This window comes from Malaclemys terrapin, chromosome 23, assembly GCF_027887155.1.
Source record: "Malaclemys terrapin pileata isolate rMalTer1 chromosome 23, rMalTer1.hap1, whole genome shotgun sequence".
NCBI classification, from domain to species: Eukaryota; Metazoa; Chordata; order Testudines; family Emydidae; genus Malaclemys; species Malaclemys terrapin.
The window spans coordinates 17,130,062-17,156,045 of NC_071527.1; the positions used below are offsets into that span (position 1 = coordinate 17,130,062).

The 25,984-nt window shown below is 55.5% G+C and overlaps 3 protein-coding genes and 1 long non-coding RNA gene across 8 annotated transcripts in view; 2 read left to right on the top strand and 2 right to left on the bottom strand.

Annotated features, from left to right (window-relative positions):
• The window catches only part of TNPO2 (transportin 2), a 34,074-nt gene extending 24,791 nt beyond the window's left edge, over positions 1-9,283 (top strand). For all 3 annotated transcript variants that reach the window (XM_054013239.1, XM_054013241.1, XM_054013240.1), the window contains exons 19-25: positions 33-131; positions 737-832; positions 1,611-1,686; positions 3,389-3,488; positions 4,339-4,413; positions 5,152-5,282; positions 6,420-9,283. In XM_054013239.1, coding sequence (XP_053869214.1) covers positions 33-131; positions 737-832; positions 1,611-1,686; positions 3,389-3,488; positions 4,339-4,413; positions 5,152-5,259 — 554 coding nt within the window. In that variant the 3' untranslated portion in view covers positions 5,260-5,282; positions 6,420-9,283. The remainder of the gene's footprint in view (positions 1-32; positions 132-736; positions 833-1,610; positions 1,687-3,388; positions 3,489-4,338; positions 4,414-5,151; positions 5,283-6,419) is intronic.
• A 1,142-nt stretch (positions 9,284-10,425) lies between these two features.
• Positions 10,426-22,381, top strand: FBXW9 (F-box and WD repeat domain containing 9). Of its 3 annotated transcripts, none has more exons than XM_054013135.1 (11): positions 10,426-10,474; positions 11,724-12,152; positions 13,335-13,474; positions 13,830-13,958; positions 14,452-14,564; positions 15,571-15,662; positions 19,044-19,192; positions 19,843-19,956; positions 20,692-20,781; positions 21,273-21,338; positions 21,728-22,381. In XM_054013135.1, exons 2-11 carry the CDS (start codon positions 11,726-11,728, stop codon positions 21,800-21,802), a joined length of 1,395 nt encoding a protein of 464 aa, XP_053869110.1. In that variant the 5' UTR covers positions 10,426-10,474; positions 11,724-11,725; the 3' UTR covers positions 21,803-22,381. The 3 variants fall into 3 exon arrangements, with proteins under 3 accessions (XP_053869110.1, XP_053869108.1, XP_053869109.1); XM_054013133.1 differs by lacking the exon at positions 10,426-10,474 and adding an exon at positions 10,581-11,230; XM_054013134.1 differs by lacking the exon at positions 10,426-10,474 and having other exon boundaries at positions 11,264-12,152.
• On the bottom strand, positions 17,412-19,068 carry LOC128828439 (uncharacterized). The gene is made up of 2 exons (XR_008443190.1): positions 18,984-19,068; positions 17,412-17,617 (listed from the first exon to the last, which is right to left on the bottom strand). It is a non-coding gene; the product is annotated as an uncharacterized LOC128828439 (long non-coding RNA).
• An 825-nt stretch (positions 22,382-23,206) lies between the features above and the next one.
• Positions 23,207-24,828, bottom strand: LOC128828408 (guanine nucleotide-binding protein G(I)/G(S)/G(O) subunit gamma-7-like). Its single transcript, XM_054013076.1, has 2 exons — positions 24,736-24,828; positions 23,207-23,657 (listed from the first exon to the last, which is right to left on the bottom strand). The coding sequence occupies exons 1-2, from the start codon at positions 24,826-24,828 to the stop codon at positions 23,532-23,534; spliced, it is 219 nt and encodes a 72-aa protein (XP_053869051.1). The 3' UTR covers positions 23,207-23,531.
• Between the last annotated feature and the right edge of the window lie 1,156 nt (positions 24,829-25,984).

Consider the following 25,984-nt stretch of genomic DNA (forward strand, 5'->3'; position numbering starts at 1 on the left):
TCCTCCTCCTCCTCCTCCTCCTCTCTGCTCAGCTGAGTTCATGCCCATCCTGGGAACCAACCTGAACCCGGAGTTTATCTCGGTGTGCAATAACGCTACCTGGGCCATTGGGGAGATCTGCATGCAGATGGGTAAGTGTGCCGAGAGCCAGCCAAGCAGGCACTGGCCTCTGCTGCGCTCTCTCTCCCACGCCGGTGCTGTTAGGGACAGCCACGCTGCGTCCTTCCCTGACGACAAGAGGGTAGTGCACCAGCACCCATCCTCGGGGGAGAGGTGGTGAGCTCTAGGGGCTGTCTAGTGCCTCGGAGTTAGAGCCGGCAGGTGTTGGGGCTGATCTTGTTGAGCCGGGGGCGCTGGTGGGAGCTGCATCGCGGCTTGCTTTGGATACGGTAACCCTGGCGTTTGGTGGTAGATCGGTCCCTGCACCACAGAGAGGTGGAGATCCCACCTCATGCAATGGGTCGGTGGCTCTGGCATTGTGTACACAGTGTGGGGAGCGGGGCTGGAGTCAGGACTCCTGGGTTCTACTCCTAGTCTAGGCCTTGTCTAGTCTGCCACTCTTTGATCTTGGACGTTTCCTTATCCGTGCCTCAGTTTCCCCATATGCAGTGGCGCTAATCCCGATCTGCCTCTCAGAGGGGCTGTGAATGAATATTCATTCACGGAGATCTGCCCTAGGGGGAAGCTTAATGAGCCATGTCAAAGATGGAGCTGACCGCACTCTCCTTCCTGGCAGGGGCGGAAATGCAGCCGTACGTCCAGATGGTCCTGAACAACCTAGTGGAGATTATCAACCGGCCAAACACCCCTAAAACGCTGCTGGAGAACACAGGTGAGTTGGGGACCCCAGCATGTCACCCCCAACCTCTGGCTCTGCGCATGTGAGGGACTGCAGTGATAGGAGTGAATCCCGCTCCCAAGAGCAAAACTGGCTTGGACGCCAGTGGGAACAAGGTCTGGCCAGGGAGATACCGATTTGCCATCGGCTGGAAATGTGTCTAAATGGGAGTCAATGGGGGGAATGGAGGAGCTGCTCTCCCTGTTACCACCCTTAAATGGGGGTAGGGCTGCTGGCCTGTCCCCCAGCCCAGAATCGTACCCAAGCACCTGTTCTTAAAGGGGCTCTGCCCTGGAACGGCCTTTAAAGGGTAGACCCACTTTCTACAGGTGGTTTCTCTGGGGTAGGGCCCTTGAGCCTGGTGAAAGAAGCCAGTCGACAGCCAAAATCTACGTGTACAGTCCTGACAGCAGTAGGGCAAGCTTCCCAAACACCAGTTCCTGCCTCTGGGCATCAGCTCCGCCCTGGAGGGCAGCCACTGGCCAAGATGGGAGTTCGGTCTTTGGCCCGTCCAGTTTTCTGTTTCGCTGCTGAGGCTGGCAGCAAAACGGGGCAGCTACTTGTAGGATCATGCGACGTGGATGGAGGAACTGGACCAGTGCTACCAAATGGCCCATCAGCTCGCTGTAGATCTTGGCCAGACCTGACCTGGCCACTCGAGAGGGGAAAGGCGTTTCGCTCTCCCAGTCCCCTAGTTGCTTCTCTTGGCGTGTGCCGCGTCCTCCGGACATACTCACTGCTCAGATCCGTGATGGGATTGTCTCTCTTCCAGCCATCACCATCGGACGCCTGGGTTACGTTTGCCCTCAAGAGGTCGCGCCGATGCTACAACAGTTTATCAGACCCTGGTTAGTGAAACCGCAGTGGGAGAGGGGGGAATAGAGCGTTTGGCAGAGAACAGGTGTTTGGCTGAAGGGTTCATGGCTGCTGCCTGGGGGGAGGTGGTCTGTTCCAAGGGGCAGCACGGCCTGACGGACATCTTGGTCCAGGCTCTTCTGCCAAGCTCTTTGCACCAGTGCATTCTGGGAGCCTAAACCCCCAAGCCCATACTGCCCAGTGCAGTTGTGGGAGCAGGGTTTTTTGGGTAACTTCGAGATGAGATCCTGCCTGTGGGATGGAGCTGCGTGAACTGGGGCAGCAGGCGTGCCTGTCTGGGCTTGAAACGGGGATTCAACGGGACCTGAATCAAGGACCCTGCTCTGCCACTGACTTCCTCTGACAAGTCACCCAGTGTCTCTGCCTCAGTGTCCCCATCTGGATAATGGCACTGCCCTGTCTCAGTTGTGAGGAGGATTGGGAGGTTCTCAGATACTACAGCAACCAGGGCCATGAAACTACCTGAAATAGCATTTGACATATCCAGACCTGAGCCTGCTCTGTGAGGGTGTGACACTTACCTGCCACCTGTGAGGGCTGTGTATTGCATGACTGTGTCTCTGTGTGAATGAGCTTCACCCTCCATCTTCTCTTGGGGGGGATTTGCCAGTCTTTAAAAATAATTCCAGCCCCCCCCCCCCCCCCCCCGTTTCGCTCTTTCCTGAGTCTCCACATCGGCTGCTCCTTGCATGCCCCAGCTTCTCAAAAGGGGTTTGGTGAAACTCGATGCACGATCCCACACCAGGGAGAGGTTCTAACTGAACTGGCACGTACCTGAGCAAGCTTCTGTCCTGAGGGACCTCCCCCATGTCTCTGGCAGAAGGGGGTGACTAAACTAGTCCCCTGAGCAAAGGGAATACAACCCAGGACTTGTTTCCGTAAACAAAGGCTGGGAACAGGTGCAGCAGACTCCTTCCCCAGGGAGCCGGCAGCTCCGATTTCTCTAGAGATCAGCTTGCCTGCCTCCTCTGCAGTGCAGCGCTGGCTACGTTTAACAGAGACTTTGCTTTAATAGAGACTCCGCCCGCCCCCGGCTGGGATCTTACAGAAGTTTTTGGGGGGAGTTGGACTCCAGCTAACTCAGTGTCCTGTTCAAAAATATCCCCCCAAGCTTCCCCAGGTGGATTTTTAATCCGTTCACGCTGCAGTGCGCTGACAAGGATGCCAGCGCTCAGCGTAACTGCGTGAACGGTAGCTCAGACCGGGCCCCAGCAGGCGAGTGAGGCCAAGTATAGCACAGAGCCGGCTTCCAGCGACCCAGGGGGGAAAAGGCCCCGAGTTATCGCAGTAGCTGAAACCTCAGATGAGTTACTGAGCGGGGAAGGAGGCAGGATGGGCCAATGGAGAGGGACTGGACTGGGCGTTTGGGTGCTAATCCCAACGCTGCCATTGAGTCAGGGGGAGATCCATTTGTCAGGCATCTAGGGACAGAAGGATGAGACGCTAATACTGGCATGGAGGTCTCTGCACTAACACCGGGGATCCCCAGGTGCTAATTCTATTATACTAGGGAGTAACTTAGCTCTGGTTCTTGGGCTCGACTGCCCCGGCCTCATCTGCCTAGCTGTGGTGGCACCAGTGCACCGGCATTGCTGGATGTGCAGCTGTTCAGCCTAATGGTCCTCCCTGCCCAGCCCCTCCGGCACTGATCGTGGGCTGTGCTCTGCCTTCCAGGTGTACGTCTCTGCGGAACATCCGTGATAACGAGGAGAAGGACTCTGCCTTCCGCGGCATCTGCATGATGATCGGGGTGAACCCCGGCGGAGTCGTGCAGGTAACAGCGCTTCAGCCGTTCTCTCGGACTGCGTGACGGCCGGAGTAGCTGGCTGGACCGCCCTCCTACCCAGCTGCAAAGGGACAGAGACAGACATCGCAGAACTGTCTCACCCTGCACTGGAGCATTAGTGTCTGCACTGACTCCAGGAGTGGGTGCCTGACAGAGTCCTGCTCCCCATAGCACAGTGCCCCCTAGTGCTGTATTGGGGTCCGTACTAATTTCATGGGGAGAGTGCCCCCTACTGAGTCACTGACCCTGTAGAGCCGCACTGGGGGTAGCATCGACCGAAGGAAGAGTTCCCCCGCCCGAGCCACTCGCACCTCTCCCTGCAGCAGCCTGGGATTTGCCTTGTTAAGCCCTGATCCTGCTTTGCTTGTGATATCGGACAGATCCCCAAGACGGTGTCGCTTCACACCATAAACCCAGCTCTTTAATCTAGCGGGAAAAGGCATAACAAGACCCAATGGCCAGAACCTGGAAAGTAGAAAAAAATCATAGTAGAAATAGGGATGGTTTTTTAACAGTAGGGTAGTTAACTACCTAGGGGCATGGTGGATTTTCCATCATTCGCGGCCTTTAAGTCCAGGCTGGTATTGGCGTGGAGTTGGTGCTGCTGTCGTTACGGTTGAGCAGCACTTTAAAAAGAGAGTCTTCCTGCGAAGATTGGCTGCAGCTCATCCGGAAGCGCTGGGCTTGCTACGGGAATTGCTGGGGAAGTTCCCTGGCCTGTGTTCTGCAGGAAATCGGACTGGATCGAACGGTCCCGCCTGGCCTTAACATGGGACTCTTGATTCACGCTGTGCTGGGGTCTGTTGGCTCTTTCCCAAGCACCTTTATCCTGTTCCAGGACTTTATTTTCTTCTGCGATGCTGTTGCTTCGTGGGTGAGCCCGAAGGACGACCTGAGGGACATGTTTTATAAGGTAAGTTGCGCGTCGTAAGAGGGAGGGGCAAGAGAGGCCTCACGCAGTCCAGTTGTGGATCAACGATGCAGACTAATGCCGTTTGGAGTGGGGGAGGGGGCTTCCTTGTCATCGCAAGCAGGTGAATTGATGGGCCTGGGCTCTAGCTCCATTTATTCGCTGACTGAGAGGGAGCGCTGTCCAATGGCTAGAGCTGGGGAGATGAGGACTCCTGGGTTCTTTCCATGGCTTTGGGCGGGGAATGGGGGTCTTTCCAGCTCTGCTGCTTCAGCGCTCTGTGCCTCCGTTTCCCCATCTACAAACTGGGGAGCCCGTCTCCTGTAGGGTGGTGGTGAGGCTTTGTGTGTATTATAGCGCTCAGAGGCCTCCATCTGCAGTGTGACACTGTCATGGTGTCTTGATTGTGCGGGCGATATGCATTACTAAACACTGGAACTGCCAGCGTTGGCTGGATTTGTTGTTTTGGCCTCACCAGTGGGCCCACAGCACGAATCCCTGCAGTGCAGCTATTGGGGTAGTGTCGGCTGATCGCAGTGCTGGCCCGTCTGCGGCTCCGAAGTGGAAGAGTCCACCTCTTCCCTCTGCAGCGCACGGAGCGTGGGTGGAGCTGTTCATCTTCCTCTAACTCCCAGGATTCTCGCAGTAACAGGGCTGTAGGCATAGCCACGCGCCTGTATTTCCACCTCCCCTGCCCACAAACGAGCTTGTGCACTCCCATCTCGCTGTCTTCCTCCTCAGATTCTTCATGGCTTCAAAGACCAAGTTGGCGAGGAGAACTGGCAGCAGTTCTCGGAGCAGTTCCCACCTCTGCTGAAGGAGAGGCTAGCTGCGTTCTACGGGGTCTAGGCAACGCAGAGAAACCGAACTAGGTGAGTTTGGACACGGGACTGTGGCTGGTTCTGCTGGATCAGCCAGTGTGGTGGTGGTGGGTGTAGACTTTTAGCTCCCATTCTCATGGGCTAAAACCTCTCATTGCCCCTCTTCCCCTCCCCCCCTGCAAATAGGTTTGAAGTGTTAACGTGGTGAGAAGTTGATGGAGAGAAGAGAGATTAAGTGGGAAGGCAGGCGGGTGAAGGGTATGGAGCACAGGGCTGGGAGCTGCCAGTCTCCTGGGTCTGCTGCTGACTTAATGTGTCCTTGGACAGGTCACTTCCTCCCTCTACCTCGGTTTCTCCATCTGTAGTGGAAGCGTGATGTCTCCCTTGTAATTGTAAGCCCTGAGGAAGACCCAGCAGCCCAGACACTCAATCTGTTTGCCCACCCTTAACATGCGGACAAAGAGACAAAGGTCAATTTAAACACCAATTTAGGAGCCTGACTTTCGTCACTTAAATAAAAATGGCCTGATCCTTGTGGACCATGAGCTTCCATTGAAGCTGGGGATTTCTGGGTGCTGAGAATTGGGTCTCTCATTGATCATGAATCCAAGCTTTAAAACTTTGGCCTAAATGTTTCTCTTCTCCTCCCCCAAAAAAACTCTTACCCGGAACAAAGAGTTTTGACAAGTAAAGTCAGCAGATGGAAAGTTTGCAAAGCTGATCTGATGCCCCAAAGCAGGGGAATATGAAGTCAGCCTGATTGTGTTTTGCCTTCAAAACATCAGGGCTTATCAAATCTCATCTGTCTTAATCTTGCTGGAGGACTCCTTGGCTATCTAGGCTGTGGCTTCTGAGCTCTGTCTGCTCACCAACTGAGGTGTTGGATTTTTAACCAAGAGCTCTTCTCCGAGCTGTTGGTTGGACATTTGAGTTATCACAACCAGTTTCAGCCAACCTGGATACAAATTTCCTCCTCCTCTGCATCACATGTGATGCTATAACCTGCTAGTTTTCCCATTGCCAGAGCCTTCCAGGAAAAGCAGGGGAAATGAGACTTGTGTCTAATAATGACGGCAGCTATTCTGAGTCCCTTTCAGAGGGCTTCATTTGGGGGGTGTGTGTGTGTGTGTGTGTGTGTGTGTGTAAAACCTCAACTAACTGGTGCCCTCTCTCTTGTGTCTCCTCCAGGTTCCTGTATGTGCTGGGAGGGTTACTGGGAACTCGTCCACAGGTGTTGCAGAGCCCTGTTAATGGGGGGTTAGGGAGGAAGGGAGGAGCATTGTGGGACATAAAAATGACTTCCCTCCCATCTCCTGAAATTTAAAGGGGGGGACCGCCGAGATCAATTCAAACAAGCAACCAGGGAATCTCAGCGATTGGGAAAAGGGGCTCTTTCCTCCTTTTTCAGAGGTCATCTCTGGTAGATGGGGATGGGGTGGGGGTTGGCCGTGGGCCGAAATAGGGGAGCGATCTTAAACTGCAACACTTCCTGAGAAGGGGATCTAACTAGGGCCATAATAGAAAAGGACTAGCTAATAATAATAATAATTTAAAAAAAAATCATTTAAAGGCTAGGTTTTAAAAACAAAGATATGAATAAAAAGCTAAAATTGGATAAAAAGTTCTAATGGTTAAAAATCTAGCTGTCGAGAACGGAAGGGTTAAACTATAATAAACACAAGGTTATACTACTGTATAAATATTACCAGTCACCGGTGTTTGAGATCAGCTTTTCCTCACCTCTTCCAGACTGCATGGTGACAGAAGTAGACTAGCAATCCTGTGAGTAGCCCATAATTAAGTGTAATCGTTTTTCATCTAGAAACTTAAAACAGCAAGAAAAAAACCTTTTCTGAAATAGTTTCCATGGCAGTGTTTACTGGATGCGATGCATAAAACTCCCCAACCATAAGGATCTCCTGAGCCGAGATCCAGTCGATTTCTATTGTGAAGGGGGCCCTTGTAACACATACTGTCAGAGAAGCATGTTTTTTATAAAAAAGAAAAAAAATCAAACTACACAGTGCAGTGAATTCTCTTAACCTGTCCTTCAGCTACAGCCAGAGGGAGGTGAAAGTGACACAGGTGGGATTGTCAGTGATGCGGTTGTATCATGCAGAGGCTGGACATCCCATCTTCACCTGGCTTATAGCGCCACCTGATCAGGGAGACATGTACTGCACTCAGTCCCAAGTAACATTACGGTTAATTACGCTTTCTGTCTTAATGGAGTTTATGCCACATCTGCCACTTCAGTTTACAAAATAAAAGAGGGCAGTCAAGATAGCGGAGCACAGAGGGGATGGAAGTGTAGCTTTGTGTAGGCAACAGTCAGATTTCTTTTTAAGACAAGTCCATAAATTCTGCTACATGCTCAGCTGGAGTCTTGACAAAAGACTCCCATGAATTTTAGTCCCCCATTTATTTAAAAAATAAATCAGGGGTTGGTTATGCGGAAAGCTTTTGACTTGGTGTAACCACAGCTTTTTAACTGTAAGTGAGGTAATGTGCTGTGAAAGCATCATTTGACAGCCTGGGTGTTTTTTGACTTGCCACTAGTCAGAAGGAAGCTGTATGGGGGAAAGAAACAGGAACGTGTAATCCTTTAAAGGTGAAAGAATAACGGAGTGGTGGTGGCGGGGGTACTGCCAGTTGTCGGGAAACGTCTGAGTCTGCTTGATCTGTCTGTAATCAGCTGAGCTGTGGGATGAAGAGAAATCATTTCCCAAAGTGACACGCACCAAGAGAAATTCCAGTTCTCCTGAGATGAGACACAGCTTTGATGCTGATTTTCTCCAAGTGCAGGTTGGGAGAACTCTTCACCAACTCCTTCCTGGATTCTTTTTTTTAAAAAAAACTGAAAGTCACTCGGGTGACAGCAGGACGAACCTGTGGTTGAACTGTGGAAAGTCTGACCCTTCTCGAGGCTGCAGCCGCACCTGTTGTAAAAGTACCTTGCAGTGAGGAACCCACCGTCTCCTTTTGGCTGGCAGTGTCATGCAGGGTGTGGGGAACCAATTTACTAAAGCAGCAGTTGGTCACTCTAGGATCAGTCATGCTGCACCTGTCTATTGAAAGCATTTGTTTGTGGGATCACTCAGTAACTTAAGCTTCACTGATCCTTTCCCTTCATCCACCCTGGTTATTTTTCAGCACTTCCTTTCCCTCCTTTTTCTATATATATATATTTTTTAAAGCGTTCTTTTAACGCCCTCCAAGTTTTTGCACTGGAGTTCACCGGTGCAATAGGCCTTCACACCACAAAATTTTGAGCATAACAGCCTGGCTGGCTTAGTGTCCACTGTTGTTTTCAGTGGCTGGCATAGCCCCAAGCCTTGCTCCCACCCATCTCTCCCGCTGAAGATCTTGAGGGGTGGGGAGAGAGGGCTGAATGCTGCTTGAGTAAGTGCATCTCTACCTTAGAGGAAGGAAGGGATGGGGAACGAAAGAGATGCATTCCTTCACTTCAGCCTCCTTTTTTATTTTTTATTGGTATAAGACTTGAGCAGGTCTCTGGGAAACTATCAGATGTTTTTCTCTTTTGCATTTTGATGCTTTATTTTAAAGCATTTCCTTTCCCTCCATTCCTCCAGAGAGGGATGAAACCTGGATTTCCATTAGAGCAGGGGTCTGGTGTGACTTTTTTTTTTTTTTAATGCATGAACAAGAACTGTATTGTAAAGTAAAGTGGCAACCCAGCTTGCTCTATACATATATCTAACAATATTTTTTAAAAAAAAGTGTTTTAAGTTCCCAAAGCTTAGGCCGATAAAAGAAGGCTGTGAACTCTTTCTCGGACAGTGAAGTTTCAGCTACTTGACCTGGCTGCCTCTTGAAATGGATTTTTTTTTTTTTTTTTGTATAAGTGCTTCTAGTTTCTGCCTCCTGTTTGTTAACCCTGGATTTGTATATTTGTAAATGTGCTGTACTGTTTCCTATGGTGACAGTGTACCTAGTGTTGAAGCCGCTGCTTGCACCTTGCTGAAATGAGATTTTTCTCATTTTATGTATAATTTTGTCAACTAAAAAAAAACCAAGCAAATTTCACGTGACTTCAGTCTACAGCTGTATCTAGCCTCAGTGTTTTTTCTTATGTAAATATCAGATTTGTAACCTTTGCCATTCTGTCCTCCCCCATTTACTTGATCGGGCTGCTCCCTCAGTCCCTCCTCTCCATGCTCTATGCTGACTCATAGAGCCTTGTAGTGTCTAGCAAGAGTTGTGGTCTGCATTCCTCGCTGCTGTGTTCCTTAATACGTCTCCTAGCCCTGCAGCTGTGTCTATTCCTTGCTCTGGCCCAGGTCTGAGCGTTTATACTGGGCATGTCACTTCCCCTCCCTGGGCCTCAGTTTCCCTATCTGTAAAGTGGGAACAATACTTATTTCTAGTGGAAAGGTGGGTGAAGATTTACAGAACAACTGGAAAAAAAGGAAGGCGTATAGCTCTGTGCTGAACTGCAGGGAGCTGGGTTGAGGAGCGAGCCTGCTCTGATCCTGGGGAAATTCCTTAAGCTGGGTGCTGCTTGTCCAGGAGGAGACCTCCTTCCCCTGTGCTCACAGGTGCTTGGGGAAGCGGGTCTCAGGGCTTATCGCTGTGAAAGAGCCCGGGGGGGGGTTAGACTGGCTTCGGGGGGGGGTCTGGGCTGGTGTCGCCCAGGGAGGAGCTGGGGGGGCCCTTGGCGGCTGGAGTCCGCCCAGCTGGGGCCTGGCCCCGGGAGGGGGGGGGTACAAAGGCCGTTGCCTCAGGCTGGGGAAGACACTGGGGCTGTGATAAGAAGAACAGGAGTACTTGTGGCACCTTAGAGACTAACAAATTTATTAGAGCATAAGCTTTCGTGGACTACAGCCCACTTCTTCGGATGCAAGTGGGCTGTAGTCCACGAAAGCTTATGCTCTAATAAATGTGTTAGTCTCTAAGGTGCCACAAGTACTCCTGTTCTTCTTTTTGCGGATACAGACTAACACGGCTGTTACTCTGGGGCTGTGATGTCATCACAGGGTCATGTCATGCCTATGACGTCACATTGACGTCATGACACGTGCGGGGGGGTGTTTATGGGCGGCCCCTCCCCCCCCCCACGTAGGATGATCGCAACCGCCAGGGAGGCCGGTCACGTGACAAGGAGAGGCGGGGCGGACTTCCGCTGTCTGGTGTCCTCTCGGCGCCGGAAGTGACGAGCGAGAGGAGGCGGGGACGCGCCGGAAGTGACGAGCGAGAGGAGGCGGGGCGGCCCCGGCCCGGGGGTAAGGAGGGAGCGGGGCGGTAAACCCTGGGCCAGCCTGGCCATGACGGGCCCATCAGCCAAACTGCTGTGGAATCCACCCCTGTCTCTGTCAGCTTCCCTGGCTCCCCAGAGGCCAGCCCTTCTCCCCGACACCTGTCCCCTCTGTTCTTTAGCGGAGGCCTTTGCTTCCCGTCCTGGCGGAGGGGGGGGGATCTCCTCTTCTGGGCGGCTAGGTGTGACTGTTTTAGCCTTGGGGGTTCCTGTTGTCTTTCCAGCTTCTCCATAGATAACCCTTTTGTACCCACCCTGGGTAGCAAGGCAAATACACAGGGCAGCTGAGGCACACGTAGGAACCATACCAATATTACAGAAAATTCCTACTTTGTCCGAGAGGGCCTCTGAGAGAACCTGTTGGAATGCAGCACCTCCCCTCCGCTCACGGCGATGGGCTCAGGCTCTCTGCAAACTCAGGCACTGGTGCTGTGTCGCTCGCTCTTGGGGCGACAGCCCCGTCTCGGGGTTCTGAGCTCCGGTTCTTTGCAGAGTCCAGCAATGTTACAGTCAGGGCATGTGTTCAAGGTTTTCTTCACGATCACAACAGCGGAAGACTTTTATTAATTAATTATGAAAGCTGAGACGCTGGAAAACAACGGAGAAGTCTGTAGGTCCTCACTTCTCCTTTCCCCCCTTTTTGGGAAAAACTTCAGAACCAGAGGATGGGAAGCGGAGGACATAGGGCTGCGGGTCTGGTCTGGTACAGCAGGTGGATGCAATGGTGGGTCTAGAGGGACGATAGCAGAGAAATGCAGAACAGGAACGAACAGCTGGAAATTTAAAGCCAGACACATTCAAATGAGAAATTAGACCCCCGATTTTTAACAGGGAGGAAGATTAACCATTAGAACAGACTCTGAAGGAAGTGGTGGATTCTCCATCTTGTCTTCCAGTCCGGTTGTCTTTCTGAAAGATGCTTTAGCCGAACACAAGTTACTGGGGTCACTGGGTGACACTGAATGGCCTGTGATCTACAGGAGGTCAGGCCAGATGATCTAATGATCGCTTCTAGCCTTAAACGCCATCCCTGGGCAGATCACGCACAGCCGCTGGATGAGCTGGCGGAATGAAAGGGACTGGTGGACTGAACCTGTCCCTTGCTGTACCATATGTGTGGGGTAGAGTGGCCAGTGTTACGATCTGCTCCGGGCTACGTACTCTGTGCTGTTCCTATGCTGTTCTCGTCACTCTCGCTGTCCCTACTGCTTCCACAGCCATGGACCCGGCATCGAACCCCTCTGAGGACCCCCACGGCTCCGACAATGACTCCGACGCAGAGAACAAGGTTGATCCAGACACGCAGGCTCAGGAATACATCGACCGCGTCCTCGGCTCTGCTCAGCCCAGCCACAAGGCCCAGTGCGCACCTCCCGAGTCACTCTCCGTGGGGCCCGGGGCCCAGGCATCGGAGCACAGGTCTCCTCTGGAGCTGAAGAAGTCTCCGGCAAGCGACAACGTGACCTCTGGGCTGTTAGCCCTCCCTCTGGAGCTGATCCTAGAGATCTGCTCTTACCTGGAAGCCAGGTTTGTTCTCGAGGTCTTGCCCTTGGTCTGTCGGATCCTCAGGGATATTGTGCAGGACCCAGTGACCTGGAGGATTCGCCTTCAGAAGAGGATCAGTGGGTGTTACCCGGTGGTGGAAGGTAGATCTCCATTGGACTTTCTTCACTGGAGGTGGGACTTGGAGGAGAGACAAGGGCTGAGGGCCAGGACTCCTGGGTTCTACTGTAGGACCAGACGCTATTTCATGGGCCTCAGAGAGGTCCCTCAGTTAACTTTACCTTGAGATTTAGTTGCTGCCGAGGTGCTGCTGGTTAGAGCTGTGGGGGGAGGATAACGATAACGCCAGGGTCCTATCACCAGCTCTGGATGAGAGTTGTGTCTAATGGTTAGAGCAGGGGGCTGGGTGTTGGGACTCCTGGGTTCTATCCCCAGCTCCGGAAGGGGGTCTAGTGGTTACAGTGGAGAGGGGCACTAGGAATCAGGACCCCTGAGTTCTGTTCCCTGCTTTGCAGCTGACTTCATGATGTGAGCCTGGCCAGGTCCCCTCCCTGCTTCACCTCTGTAATGGCAGTAGCCCCCCTGCCCTTCCTTGGAGTGAGGGGTGGGAGGTGGTTTGGGATGCTCCCAGGTGGCAGTGCTGTGATTTAGCTTTGCTCCCATCTATTTAAAGGGGCCGCGTCGGGGCCTCTAGAGGGGACATTTCCCCGTCCTTGGGAAGAGGAGGGTTTACGGACCCTAAAGCAGTGGTTCTCAACCCGGGGTACTTGTATCCCTGGGGATATGCAGAGCTCTTCCAGGAGGTACATCAACTCAGCTAGAGAGTCACCTAGTTTTACAAGAGGCGACATAAAAACTACTAGCAAAGTCAGTACAAACTAACATTTCATACAGACAGTGATTTGTTTCTACTGCTCTGTAGACTATACACTGCAATGTAAGTACAATACTTCCATTCCAATGGATTGATTTTATAAGTATACGATAAAAATGAGAGAGCCACCAATTGTTCAGTACTAGTGTGGCTGTGACACTTTTGTATTGTTATGTCTGATTGTCTAAGCAAGTAGTTTAAAAGTGAGGTGAAACTTGGGGGTACGCAAGACAAATCAGACTCCGGAAAGGGGGACAGTAGCCTGGAAAGGTTGAGAGCCACTGCCCTGAAGAAAGCGATTTTTACATAGCTTCACCTCGACCTGGTGCAGGGGATGGGGAGTGGCTTTGGGATCAAAGCTCCCAGCAGTTTTGGAAGCCCCAGATTCCCTCCCTGCCCAGAGCGGGACACCCCTCACCCTGATCCTTGCGATCTCCTCCTTTCTACGCAGAGGAGGACTTCGACTGGCCGGCTGCCTGCATGGAGCTAGAGGAACATCTCAGACACTGGGCCTGTGATGGCAGGAGGACAGAGTACTTCTCCCTCGCCAACGGCCACTTCGCCTCCATCGACTCCGTTCTGCTCTTGCAGGTGAGTTCCGATGTCCTCCTTTGCTGGCCGTTGCTGTCTGGGGGTGAGATGGGGTGGGGCTTGGGAGTCAGGACTCCTGGGTTCGACCCCTGGCTGTGGGAGGGAAGGGTGTGAGGTCTAGTGAGGTAGAGCAGAGTCAGGACTTCTGGGTTCAACAGCTGCTGATCGTTAATCATGACACGCAGCTGTTGGCCGGAGTAGGCGTGGAAGACTCTTCTCACGTACAGTTGCTTGTGGTGGTGTTATCTTCCGAGCCCTGTTAGCTGGGGTGACTCCCACGTTGGTCTCTGGCTCCAGGAGTTCTGTTTCTCCCATTTCAAAGGACCCATGACCAGTCTGTCTCCTTCTCTTGCAGGGCGGGGCTCTCTGTGTCTCGGGCTCCCGGGATCGGAACGTCAACCTGTGGGATCTGCGGGAGCTGGGCCAATCCCCGGACAAGGTGCTGGTGAAAGCCCTGGGCACGGAACGCAACGGGACGCACAAGGTGGGAATCTGGCCTTCACCCTCTGGGGTGGAGGGGGTCTGAGTTGGAGAAAGGGGCCGGTGGCACTCTGTCCCCAGCATGGATACGCCCAAGCAGCTGGAGAGGGGAGCTAGTTGGTGCCAGTAGGCATGACATGGGGATTTTGTTCTGGGGGTGCCAGTCTTGCTGAGACTCCTGGAGGGGAAATGCCCCCGGCCCAGTCCCCCCTTCCCTGTGCCCTCTTTGCCCAAGCCTGTGCTGAATATGAGCTTTCTTCCTGCCTTCTGTCGGGTTGGATTGAACCGGGACAGCATGTCTAGTGACTGGCACAGGAATGGATACTGAGACCACTTGTGTTCGCGTCCCCGCTCAGTGCCTCGGTTTCCCTGTCCGTACACTGGGATTAACTCTGTGTATTGCAGGGGGGCTAAAGGGCTTTGGGGAAAGACACCAGAGAAGGGCAGGAAAGGACAGCCCCCGACTTTAACCCTTTCCTCTCCCTTTCCCGGTGCAGGGCTGGGTGTGGTCACTGGCTTCACGAGACAACAAGGTGTGCTCGGGCTCCTGGGACAGCACGGTGAAGCTGTGGGACATAGAGGCCGACGGGCAGCAGTTTGGGGAGATCAGGTACCGTTTCCCCTTCTCCCCTGCACCACTGACTCCGCAGGAAGCGACCCCAGCCTGGCTCCCACCAGCTCCTCCTTCAGCCACCTGGGTGGTGCCCTGAGCTACCTCCGCCTTCTGGGAGAGTCTCCGCCACCACTCACATCTGCTGTGCCTTAGAGACCGGGGTTGGGGCGGCCGTGCTCAGTGCTGCTGGGCAGAGTCTAGACCAGAGCGCCGAAGTGGGGGAGGCCAACGGCTCCAGCCGGGGAAGTGGGGTGAAGCCGGGACTGGGGGCTGCCGGGCGAGAAGCCGTTCCTTTGCATCTCCATGCGTGGCTTACTACAACTTGGCTCTGCGCGGTGCAGTCCCTGCTAGACAGACTGCCCCCCAACCACGTCATGGGCTTAAAAAACAGCCAGGGGGGTAGGGGGATCGTCCGAGAGCAAAGACGCTCAGCGGAGACTGCTGCTTGTCAGGAGAGGAGGGAGGGTGCAATGGTTAGAGCGCTGGCCCGGCACGCAGGAGAGCAGAGTTCAGCAGAGTCCAGTGGGACCTCGGGCCAGTCACTTGGGGACAGATTTTTAAAGAGCTCTCAGTGCCTAACTCCCAGTGACACCCAGGGGCGTTAGGTGCCCAGGTACCTATACAAATCTGGCCCTTGTTTCCCCACACATACAATAGGGATAACTGCACTGCCCTGCACTACGGGGTTAGTGAGGATACGTGCATTAAAGATTGGCAGGTGCGCTGACATTACCGTAATGGGGGGCCCAGATTGCGAGGTGCTCCGACATTACGCTAATGGGGGGCCCAGATTGCGAGGTGCTCTGACATTACGGTAATGGGGCTCTGATAAGTACCATCGGGAGGAGAAGGGTCTCGTGCAGACGTTATCAGGATCCCGCCCAGAGGATGGACACAGAGGGACCAAAGGCCTTGGGCATTCCAGCCCTGGGGGGGCTGACGAGGCTCGTCCTGAAGGATCATATTTGTTCTCCCTTCGCTATCTTGTCTCCCCGACTCCCAGTGGGAAAGCTCCCGTGCTGTGTCTCTCCTACCTGCCCGACATCCTGGTCACGGGGACCTACGACAAGAAGGTGACGGTGTACGACCCGCGAGGTTAGTGTCCGCGGCTGGCTTTAGGATCAAGCCTCCAGCTGTTGGTTGGGCCCAGCCCTGCACCCTTGAACCCAGCGGGCCCAATGCAGCAGGTCCTTTCCCAGTCCCGTGGCCCTGAGGTTCTGTTTTCCACTTGCTGTGCCTCAGGTTTCCGCTCTGTAAAATGGGGCTGATGATACCGAGCCACCTGGCTTATCTCTGGGGGAAGCCACCAGGGCTGTGCAAAAGGCCTGCTGCACGAGAGTCCTGAGGGGTCCAGGGGGAGTGAGTCCGATGCTGCCGGAGCTTGTTGCTCAGCAGGCCTGGCCCAGTTCAGCTGGGGTAGCAGAAATGCTGCTCTGTGGGGTTTCTGGGCACCCCAGGCTTGGGGCAACCCCTCCCCTCCTCCTGCCTCCCTGTGGGGACCTGGGAGGGAAAATCCACTGGCTGGAGGTGAAGATCTGTGTGACTTTTGACTGATGGACAGCTGTGTCCCCTCAATTCTCCAACCTGGGGTGCCTTTTACACAGCTTCGCCGTGGGAGCAACCACTCCAGGTCTGCCCACACAGCCTCCAGCATGGAAGTTACTCCCAGCTACGCTGTATGAGTGCAATAGCCGGCCCCTCCTGAACGACACTTCAGGGCAACACCAGCAAACGCCCAAGCCCAGACCTTCTCCCCCCCGCCAGAAATGTGCAGCTTGTACCATCCAGCCCTGTCCTGGACAAGAGACGCTCATAGATTGTCCGTCGTTCATTAGTAGAAAATGATCTGCACAAATCCTGTTATCCCCCATGATCCCTCGATCCCAAACATTTCAATCCAAACACCCTGGTTTCGATAAAACAATAGAGCAAACAAATGAATTAACAACAAAAAGTGATGGCAAGTAATGAGGCATGAAAATCAGAACTGGTTACAAAGAAAAAGTAAAATGCCTTTAACACCTAATTTAACAAGCTAAGGCCTTGTCTACACTGGCAAGTTACTGCACAGAAAGCCGCTTTCTGCGGTGTAACCCCCCAGGGGTAAACCCGGCCAAGCCACTTTGTGCGCAGAAACGCCTCAGTTGCAGCGTTGGAGAAAAAACCATCTTGATGAGAGTCCTAAGCCTTAAAGCGCAGAGGGTCCAGCCCTGTATTGGCAGAGTTAACGCATTACAGCTCAGAAAGCAATCAATTGGCTTCCAGAAGTGTCCCATAGTCCCCAAGTGGCTGCTCCGCTCATTCCCTGGAGACATCCTCCCCTCCGCTTTGTAAGCTCTGTTTCTGAGGGCCCTTGGGTGCTGTGCTGCTCCGGGACACGAACATGTGGAAAGAGAGAGTGTGTGTGTGTGAGACAGAGAGTGTGATTGCTGTGCAGGGAGCTGGGGAGGGAGGCAGGGGCTGATGTCGGGGTTTCCCCTGCCTCAGGACTGGTTGCTTCCTGCCGCTGTCTGATCTTTACAAGCCAGCATGCTGACACTCTCTCTGTCCCCCAAAACAGTCTCTCCTCTCCCCCTCCATACACACGCACACTCCCTCCTCCCCCCCCCCCCATTTCAGTTGAAAAGCAGCTGACGATGTAGTAAGATGCCCATGGAATGATGAGATTGGGAACCTGATCACATCGTGTGACGCTGCGCCTGCCCCGTGAGGCATCGCAAACCCTTCCCAAAGCACCCTGCGGCCAAGTGCACCGTGGGATAGCTCCCACAATGCACTGCTCTCTTTGTCGTTGCAAGAGCTGCTAATGTGGATGTGCTGCACCGTCACAAGGAGCACAGTGTGGACAGGCACTCGCAGTTTAATTCCAGCACTTTCATAAAAATAACTGCAAATAACTTGTGCAGAAACTTGCCAGTGTAGACATTCCCGAAGTGAATTCAAAGGTCTCTCGCACCACAAGTTCCAACAGTCTTCCTGGCTGAATCTTTCAGTCAGGATCCCTCTCCAGTCCAGTGCTGCATCCTTTGTTCTTCAAGTGTTGTCAATGCCTTGGGCAGAGAGAAAGGGAGAGATGGTTTGGGGCATCCACTCTCCCAATATAAAGCAACAAAGAGTCCTGTGGCACCTTTAAGACTAACAGATGTATTGGAGCATAAGCTTTCCTGGCGTGAGAAATGTAATGGAAATTTCCAGAGGCAGGTATAAATCAGTCTGGAGATAACGAGGTTAGTTCAATCAGGGAGGGTGAGGTGCTCGGCTAGCAGTTGAGGTGTGAACACCAAGGGAGGAGAAACTGCTTCTGTAGTTGGAAAGCCATTCACAGTCTTTGTTTAATCCTGAGCTGATGGTGTCAAATTTGCAAATGAACTGGAGCTCAGCAGTTTCTCTTTGGAGTCTGGTCCTGAAGTTTTTTTGCTGCAGGATGGCTACCTTTACATCTGCTATTGTGTGGCTGGGGAGGTTGAAGTGTTCTCCTACAGGTTTTTGTAGATTGCCATTCCTGATATCTGACTTGTGTCCACTGATCCTTTTACGTAGTCAATGTAGTCATTTCTCACCTCTAGCTAAGGTTCAGGGGACAGAGAGCCTGGGTGGGCAGGATTCTCAAGCTGCTATTTTGTCAAAATGTAGATTTTTTTTTTTTTTTTTTTTTGCCCACACCCTGTCTCCAACAGAAGAGTGGCCACTTAATGCAGCGATGGGCCACTTGACCTCGTTGACGCCAAGCTGAGGCATGGGGCTGGTCCACACTAAGCCCCCAGTACGTGAATAACGTAGCTGAAGTCGAAGTACCTTAGTTCAAACTATAAAGTACTTACCGCGGGTCCACACGCGGCAGGCAGGCTCCCCCGTCGACTCCGCGTACTCCTCTCGCGGAGCAGGAGTACCTGCGTCGACGGCGAGCACTTCCGGGATCGATTTATCACGTCTAGACAAGACACGATAAATCGATCCCAGAAGATCAATTGCTTACCGCTGAACCCGGTGGTAAGTATAGACGTACCCTAAGTCTAGCCTTTTGTCTCTGAGGAACTGGTTTGCGACTGCCCTCCAGAATGTGGAAACATGTCTCCGCAATGTGTAACTTTACATCTAATGTTGTCACACCATTTTACCAAGACAATAAGGATCAGCAATTCATGAGTTTTCAAGTGATACCTCTCAAGGCATACTCTGTACACGTTTTACCATAATCCTCTAAAAGGGGCGAACGTAGCGGGACAGACTGTCACCGTCTGCTGCCCCCTGACTTCAGAGTGTGGGTCAGGGTGGGGGGTGGAGATCTCCTGCTCCAAGGGTGGGGTGGGGTGCAGATTTGCTGGCCCCCTGGCCGTGCGGGTGGGGGTGCAGGATAGAACATTACTTCCCCTCTCAACTGTATTAGTTTGCCCCAGGGCCCAGTGCAGGCATCACCTGGCTAGGATCCCCACAGTCACCCCGGCAGAGATCCTGACGCTGTTCCCTTCCCGGCAGCTGCCCAGGCCCCGTTGAAGAGCCGCAAGCTCCACTCCAGCGCCGTCCTGTCCCTCGTGGCCGATGATCGCTTCATCATCTCAGGCAGCGAGGACCGGACGCTGGTCGTCTTCGACCGACGGGCCAACGGCGTCCTCCAGAGGCTGCAGGTAGGTGGCCGGAGCTGGTGGCTCTTCTCCCTCCTACCTGCTCAGGGCAGTGGAGGTTGCCTGGAATCACCGTGGAGAGGAGGGAGATGGGAGTTGGTAGACACTCCCTACCTGAGGACATTATAGGGGAGGAGAATACGTAATTATTAGAGAGTCCCTGAGCCAACTGGTTGCATCTGAAGGAGGGTGTGGGTTGCAGGGAGTCAGGCCTCCTGGGTTCCCTCCCCAGCTCTGGGAGGGCAATGGGGTCTAGTGGTTAGAGCAGGTGGGGGCTGGGAGTGAAGACTCCTGGGTCTGCCAGTGACGTACTGTTTGACTTCTGGCAAGTCATTCGCCGTGCCTCGGTTTCCCTAGATGTACAGTGGGGTAACAGATGCCTCCTTCGTAGAGGAAGGGTTGTGGTGCTTAATGACGGCGAAGCACTTGGAGCTCCTCCTGCCAGCTTAGCCAGGTGTTCTGCTCATTCACCAGCAATGAGGGAGGCAGCCCTGTAAGAAACAGACTGTTCTTAAACGTGCTACAGGGCTTGCGGGTCCCCCCCTGAAACCTGAGCCTTTCTCTCCTGTTCCACTCATCCTCCCCAACGTGTGGTGCCCACCCAGACACCGATCCTCCCCCAGAGCTGTGTCATCCTCCCTTTCCTCCCGCAGCTGGACTCCTACCTGCTCTCCATGTCCTACCAGGGGACGCAGCTGTGGGCCGGGGATAACCAGGGGCTGCTCTATGTCTTTGAAAACCGAGGAGGCTGCTTCCAGCACATCCGGGTATGCAGGGGTCCCCGATCCAGGGCTTAACAGAGGGGTGCAGGCTTGCTAAGCGTTGGGCCTGTTTCGCCCCCACTTTCACCCCAGGGCTGCTGCTTGTTTGTCTGCCTGCCGCTTGGGGCCCTGAACTCAGCCAATGTCAGTTTCATCGTCAGTTTCACTTGAGGGCGCTCCTCCATTAGCCCCATGCTGGATGGGTCTCAGTTCCCCATGCCCTGGAGGGAACGGGAGATGGCTCTCAGTGACCCATTTGCTACTTGACCCCCACGCACACACCCAGCTGAGATGACAGCAGATGGGCCTGTTGGGGTGGATGGCGCAGCGGTAAGGAGCTTGCCTGGCACTTGGGCGACCCGACTTCCTGTGTGACGTTAGCCACCCTGTGCCTCAGTTCCCCATCGGTATAACGATAGCACCTCACAGGGGGGGGTGGTTAGATCGTGGCCTGCTCAGATACTGTGGTGGTGGGGCCACATGAATACCGAAAATACGTAGATTTCCAGGGGGTCCTGGTGTGATCTGACCTGCGACGCCCTAGACTGGGCCCTCCGAAGCACCTTGGAGTGGGTACCGCTGGTCAGGCTTGGGATGCGTATGCGTGAGAGTCCCTGGCATGAGGTGATGGGTTAGGAACAGAGAGATGCATGGGACCCACACGGGCTAGGAACAAAGACCCCCGCGGTGCGTCCCAGCTGGAGGTCTGCCGAGGGCTTAGTGTCTCTTTCCTCCCCACAGTATTTCGACGTGGGTCACCGGTCCCAGATCACTGGCGTCTGGCACTCCCTGGGCACTCTGTACACGACCTCCACTGACAAGACCCTGCGGGTAAGGTCCATGCTTCCCTAGGAATCCTTCTCCCACCCCGCTCCCCACGACTTGCTCGTAGAGGCTGGGAGCCAGGAACACCCAAGTCCCAACCCCAGCTCTGTGACTTTGGCTGCAAGCCGCTTCCCCTCTCTGTGCCTCAGTTTCCCCACCTGGGGGAGAGGGGTGATTCCTGCTTCCTGGAGGGTTCTAAGGATTGTGCCTTGGTCCTTGGAAGAGAACATGCTTCTCTGTAACGCGAACAGCAAGGATTGTGCAAATGAGCTATTTCCGATCCAAGCCTCGTCTGGGCCGAGGATCTGCTGCCCCTCTTCCGGCCACCGGCGGCCAGTCCCGGGGGAACTGCACCAATGCAGACCCCTAGTGTTGATTGTTGATCACCAAAGCACCAATGGGCTCTCCTAAAAATAGCACGGAAAGGGGCCCCCCCCATTCCTCCCCATGGATTCACCCGACCCTGGGCAGCCTCCCTAAGAGTTTTCTCTTTCCAGATACACATTCCGACGGACCCGCCTCACACTGTCTGTTCACAGACGCACAACAACGTGCTGAACGGGGTAAGGAGGGGAACCCGGACTCCGAACTGAGGGACGAGGGCGCCTGGCCGTTCTGCCCTCCCAGCCGGCTTGTCTAGTGTGTTCTTGCCAGTGGGGGAATGTCCATGTCCCTGCACCCTCCCCAGGCCACGCCTCCCTCTCTCCCTGGCTCTCCAGGGCGGGCGACCCCTCAGATCGGCCCGCGGGGGCGCTCCCTTCCCCTTGCGCCCAGGGGAGCGACCCTGCTGCCCCGGGGAGGGAATCTGAGGCCGGGCTGAATGCCGGACGCTTTGTCCGTGTGGCTAAACTCAGGGCAGGGGCAGGGTGTATTTAGCAGGAACTCTGGGGCGTCCCGGCTTGACATAGCCTCAGTCACACTCACCCCTCCCGCTCCCTGCTTCCCCCCACAGATCAGCGCCGAAGGCAACATTGTAGTAGCTGCCTCCGGGGGCCTGTCCTTGGAAATCTGGAGGCTCAATGCCTGATGGAGGCCTGGATCCGCGGAGCCACATCTTGCAGCTGCGGCCCCCGGCGCCCGGGGGGGAGGGGCCAGAGTTCCAGCCCCCGTTTGTCATTCGTTTGTTCGTTGTCGTTTTGGAAGAGGCCCAAGGAGCCAGGAGGTCAAAGCGTCCCTGCCTGAGCTCGCCCTGGCCCTGCCGTTCGTTCCCAGAGCGGTTCCAGGGGGATCAGAGCCCAGCCAGCCCTTCCCTGCTCGATGCACTGACTTCGCTCTCTCTGGTTCCCATTCTCCCACCCGCTGGGCTCCTTAGTTATCACGCCCCGGCCTGCCTGCCAGGCGGCCTCTGCTACTTATCGGTCTGCCTCCCCCCTGCTTCCCCACAGCGCAGGGCTCTTGCGGCTTTCAGAGCCAGGTCCCAGTGCGGGAGGGGACGGCCCTAAGGGCTCAGAACCATCCAACCCGGCTCCGCGCAGCCCGGGGGTGCTCGCCGCAAGGGCTGACCAGCTCGAAACAGAGTCCAGAGCTGCCGTGTAACTTACAGGGACGCAGGTGAGACGCACGTTCTAATGTTGTTGATTAAACCGTTCTGCCAGACAGGATCTGAGTCGAGATGTCGGTGGGTTTTTATCCCCTTCCCAGTGAAATCACCTTTAGTTTTAAATTCAGTCGCCGGAGCCTTGAAAACCCAGGCGCGGCAGCTTTCTCCTGGCACCAGCCAAGCAGGAACTGGAAGGGCCCAGGCCAGGTTGGGCTCCAAGCTGAGCGAAGCACTCGACACGGGGCGGGGACTGGGCTGCACATGCTTTATTAGGAGGGGTGTTAGGAGCACATCAGCCGTGATCAGGGCCCCGGGGGTTACACAAACACAACGTGAGACGACGGTTCCTGGCTTTGATCCAGTCCAGGTCGGTGGGGATCTAGAGCCCTTCCCGCCTGTGTGCAGAACCGGCTGCCATCGCTAGGGGCAGGCTGTAGCTGTCTGCCAACCAGGCCATTATCACCGTAGTAACCCAGTGCCTCCCAATCCCCCTCCTGGGAAGTATCATCCCTGTTTCACAGCTGAGGAAACTGAGGCAGGAGGGAGTGGAAGTGACTTTCCCAGGGTCACGCAGGGAGTCGGGGGCGGAGTTGGGCAGCCAGGGAGGGGGGCTGAGAATGGAACGGCCCATTGAGTCTTAGCTCCTCCCTCTCGTCCTCACCCCCAAGGGGGGGGGTTCCTCCCAGACAGGGATGAGGCAGCCTAGTAGAGTGGGGGCAGCTTGTCCAGCTGCCGGTCTGGCCTCCCGCAGCCCCAGGGGGGTGGATTGAATGAGGACCCAGAACAATCCCCATCTCCCAGGGCAGCTAGGCTGGCTTGGCCCTGGCCTGGCTCCCCTTCCCCCTCGTGTGCGCACAGGGGGGTTGCTGTAGCGTGGGGGAGATCCTGGTCGCCTTGAAAGCGATGGCAAAGCTCCCCCGGCTGCAGCAGGGTCACGCTTTCCCCCCAACTCCCTGCTCCTCCTCACCCGGTTTACAGCAGGAGGGATCGGGGCCCAGGGGTCGGAACGTCTCCTCTCTGCACACGAGGCTGCGCTGACCTGGCTGGGGGAGGGGCGCAGGGTGATAGGGTGGGACACAGGTGGAACCCGTCATGTCCCCTCCAAGGCCGCTCCCTAGGGGTTGGCTGGGGCCAGGGTCGCAGTGTGGGGAGGGGGAACGATGCTAGGAACCCGGCTGCTCCCTATTGTCTGGCTGGGGCGGGGGGTCCAGGGTCCTCACAGGATGCTGCAGGTGTTCTGGTCTTTGAAGGGGTTGGCCGAGGCAGGGACACCAGTCAGCAGCGGGTCGCTCTGGGCGTGCGCCCGGCAGAACTGCACCAGCTCACGGGCTGCCTGGGAGACCTGGCAGGTGAACAAAGCCAAACAGCGGGGTGGGGGCAGGGGCTAGTGGTTAGAGCAGGGAGCGCTGGGAGTCAGGACTCCTGGGTTCTGTTCCCAGATCTGGGAGGGAAGTGGGGTCTAGTGGTTAAAGCAGGGGAGTGGGAGTCAGGACCTTACCCAGCCACCGCTCAGCGCAGGCTTTACATAAGGGCCTGGCGCGGGTCAGTGCCAGCGGGGAGGGCCCCATCCCGGCAGAGCTGAAAGGGGCCAGGAGCCTCCGCCCCGTCCATCCCCCCGCGCTGCCTCCCCCTTTCGGAGCCGACTGCAGCTGATCCGAGCAGGATCTGTTTTTCTGCTGGGCCCCGCTAAACCACGCGTGAAAGGAACATGCTGTCCTGACCCCGCCACCACCTCCCGGGCAATTACCGTGTTCCTCCCTCTAATCCGTCCTGTAAACGGGCCTGAACGCGGCCTGTGCCCGGCCCGCTGCAGGGCTGGAAACCCGCCACACACACTGCGGGCGGGAGTGTCTGGAAAGGGACCCCCCTACTCTTCCCCACTGGGGAGCAGCAGCTGCCCCATCTCAGGCCCCTGTGCGGTGCTACCCTATAGGGGGAGATCTGAGCCCTGGCAGGGGCAGGCAGCTCTGGCATGGGGCAAGGCTGTGCCCCTCCCTGCCCCCGCCCCAATCAAATGGTTCTGCCTCTGGGGCGTGTCCCCCTGGGGAAAGATCCCCTCTAACTAGGAGCCTGTCATGTCAATTTCCCCCTCCCTGCCCTTTCCCAGGGAGGTGTGTGTGAATAAGAGGGGACTTAGGTCCCCATTTAGGCCTTGAATCTCTTCTGCTCCAGATTGGCAGCCGCTGCCGGTTCGTCACCTCCCCTGCTACTCCCGGTGACGTGAGTTTGTTAGGCCTCAGGCTGGTTTCCAGTGGAGGTGGGGCCGAAACAGAGTCTGAGCTAGGAAAAGAACCCAGGAGTCCTGCTCGGCCTAGGCAGAACTCCCGTCTCACCCTCACCGGCGGGGAAAAGCCGGGCCTGGCCAATCCGGCACCAAATGAATTCCCCAGTGTAGGGACTGGGAGGGGGGGTCGTGTCACCTTCATTCTCTCCAGACCGGCTTCTATTCGCAGCTGCTCCACCGCCCTCCGGCCCTGGCTTGTGTGCTTGCTGCCGGCCACCTTCCCCGACATCTGCAGGGCACAGGAGGGCTGGTTAGACCAACGAGGGGGTGAAGATGCTGAACTCCGGCTGCGCCGCGAGAACCAAAGCAGCAGGCAAACGTCCGTGACATTTAAACGGTCGCAGACGCGAAGACTCCCAAATGCCTGTGACCTGCCGCTGAAATGCAGCCACCTCTGGGGCGGGGCATGGCAGATCTCTAACAGCGCACAACAACGGATTGGGGGCAGGCACTAAATCTTGGGCCGGGAAGCCTGGGCACCCATCCCCTTTACTGAATAGGTGGGGAAACTGAGGCACTGAGCATGGCATTGACTTGGCTTGGGGTCACCAACCAAGTGGTCAGAGCTGGTAGAAGCCAGGACTCCTGGCTTCCACTCCCGCCCTGCTCTAAGCACTTGCCCCCACGCTTAGAACGGGATAGAACCAAGAAGTGCGGATACCCAGGCCTTCCTCTGGACAGTTTCCCCTTCCAGAAGTGGGGCTACGAGCCAGGAGCTCCCCTCCCCCCCCGGACCGAGACTCCTGGGTCCTATTCCGAGCTCAGGATGGGGGTCACACACACACACACACTGTTGGGGTTTGAGCCCTGCACCTGTTTCTCGCTCCTGCCCCGGGAACAGGCCGTCCCAGAGCTGGGCCGATACCGGTAGGAACCATCTGAGTCCTCCACCCGCCTGTGACACTCATCCCCTCCGGTCCCGAGACCCGGCCCTGATCCAAACCTCTCGTCAATTCCATGGCTTCCCCCGTCGTCTCGATTTAGGGGAGGGGGGGGTCAAAATCAGGGCCTGTTTTCTGTCTCCCCCACCTCCGCTCACCTGAGCTGGCGACACACGTCCCCCCAGTTTGCAGCCCAGCGCACTCCCCAGATGCTGTATCGCTGCCCGTTTGTCAGTCTCCACCAGCCCCCTGATGCCCCCACCTCTGCCCTATTTATCCCCCCCCAGGCCACCCCCTGCCTGCCCTTGCTCTCAGCAGCCAGAGGTTCAGTCGGGCTCCCCGCCCGCCCCACAGGCTTTGATGCCTTTGAAGCCACCGGGGCCCTGTACAGAGCGAAATGTCACCCAGCGAAGTGCGGCCGCTGCTGCGGGGCCAAGGGCAGCGCCCCCTGCTGGGCCGGGGCAGCATTTTCCCTGGCGGGGGGGCTCCAGCGGCTCAGCCCTG

What these genes read in the sequence shown, in the direction of transcription:
- FBXW9 (XM_054013133.1), top strand. Translation starts at nt 11,080, where the DNA reads ATGAAAGCTGAGACGCTGGAAAACAACGGAGAAGTCTGTAGGTCCTCA. An exon ending in ACTCCGTTCTGCTCTTGCAG is followed by an intron (nt 13,475 to 13,829) that starts GTGAGTTCCGAT and finishes CTTCTCTTGCAG; the next exon opens with GGCGGGGCTCTCTGTGTCTC. An exon ending in GCTGCTTCCAGCACATCCGG is followed by an intron (nt 19,957 to 20,691) that starts GTATGCAGGGGT and finishes TCCTCCCCACAG; the next exon opens with TATTTCGACGTGGGTCACCG.
- LOC128828408 (XM_054013076.1), bottom strand. Translation starts at nt 24,828, where the DNA reads ATGTCGGGGAAGGTGGCCGGCAGCAAGCACACAAGCCAGGGCCGGAGG. An exon ending in CCGGTCTGGAGAGAATGAAG is followed by an intron (nt 23,658 to 24,735) that starts GTGACACGACCC and finishes TTCACCTGCCAG; the next exon opens with GTCTCCCAGGCAGCCCGTGA.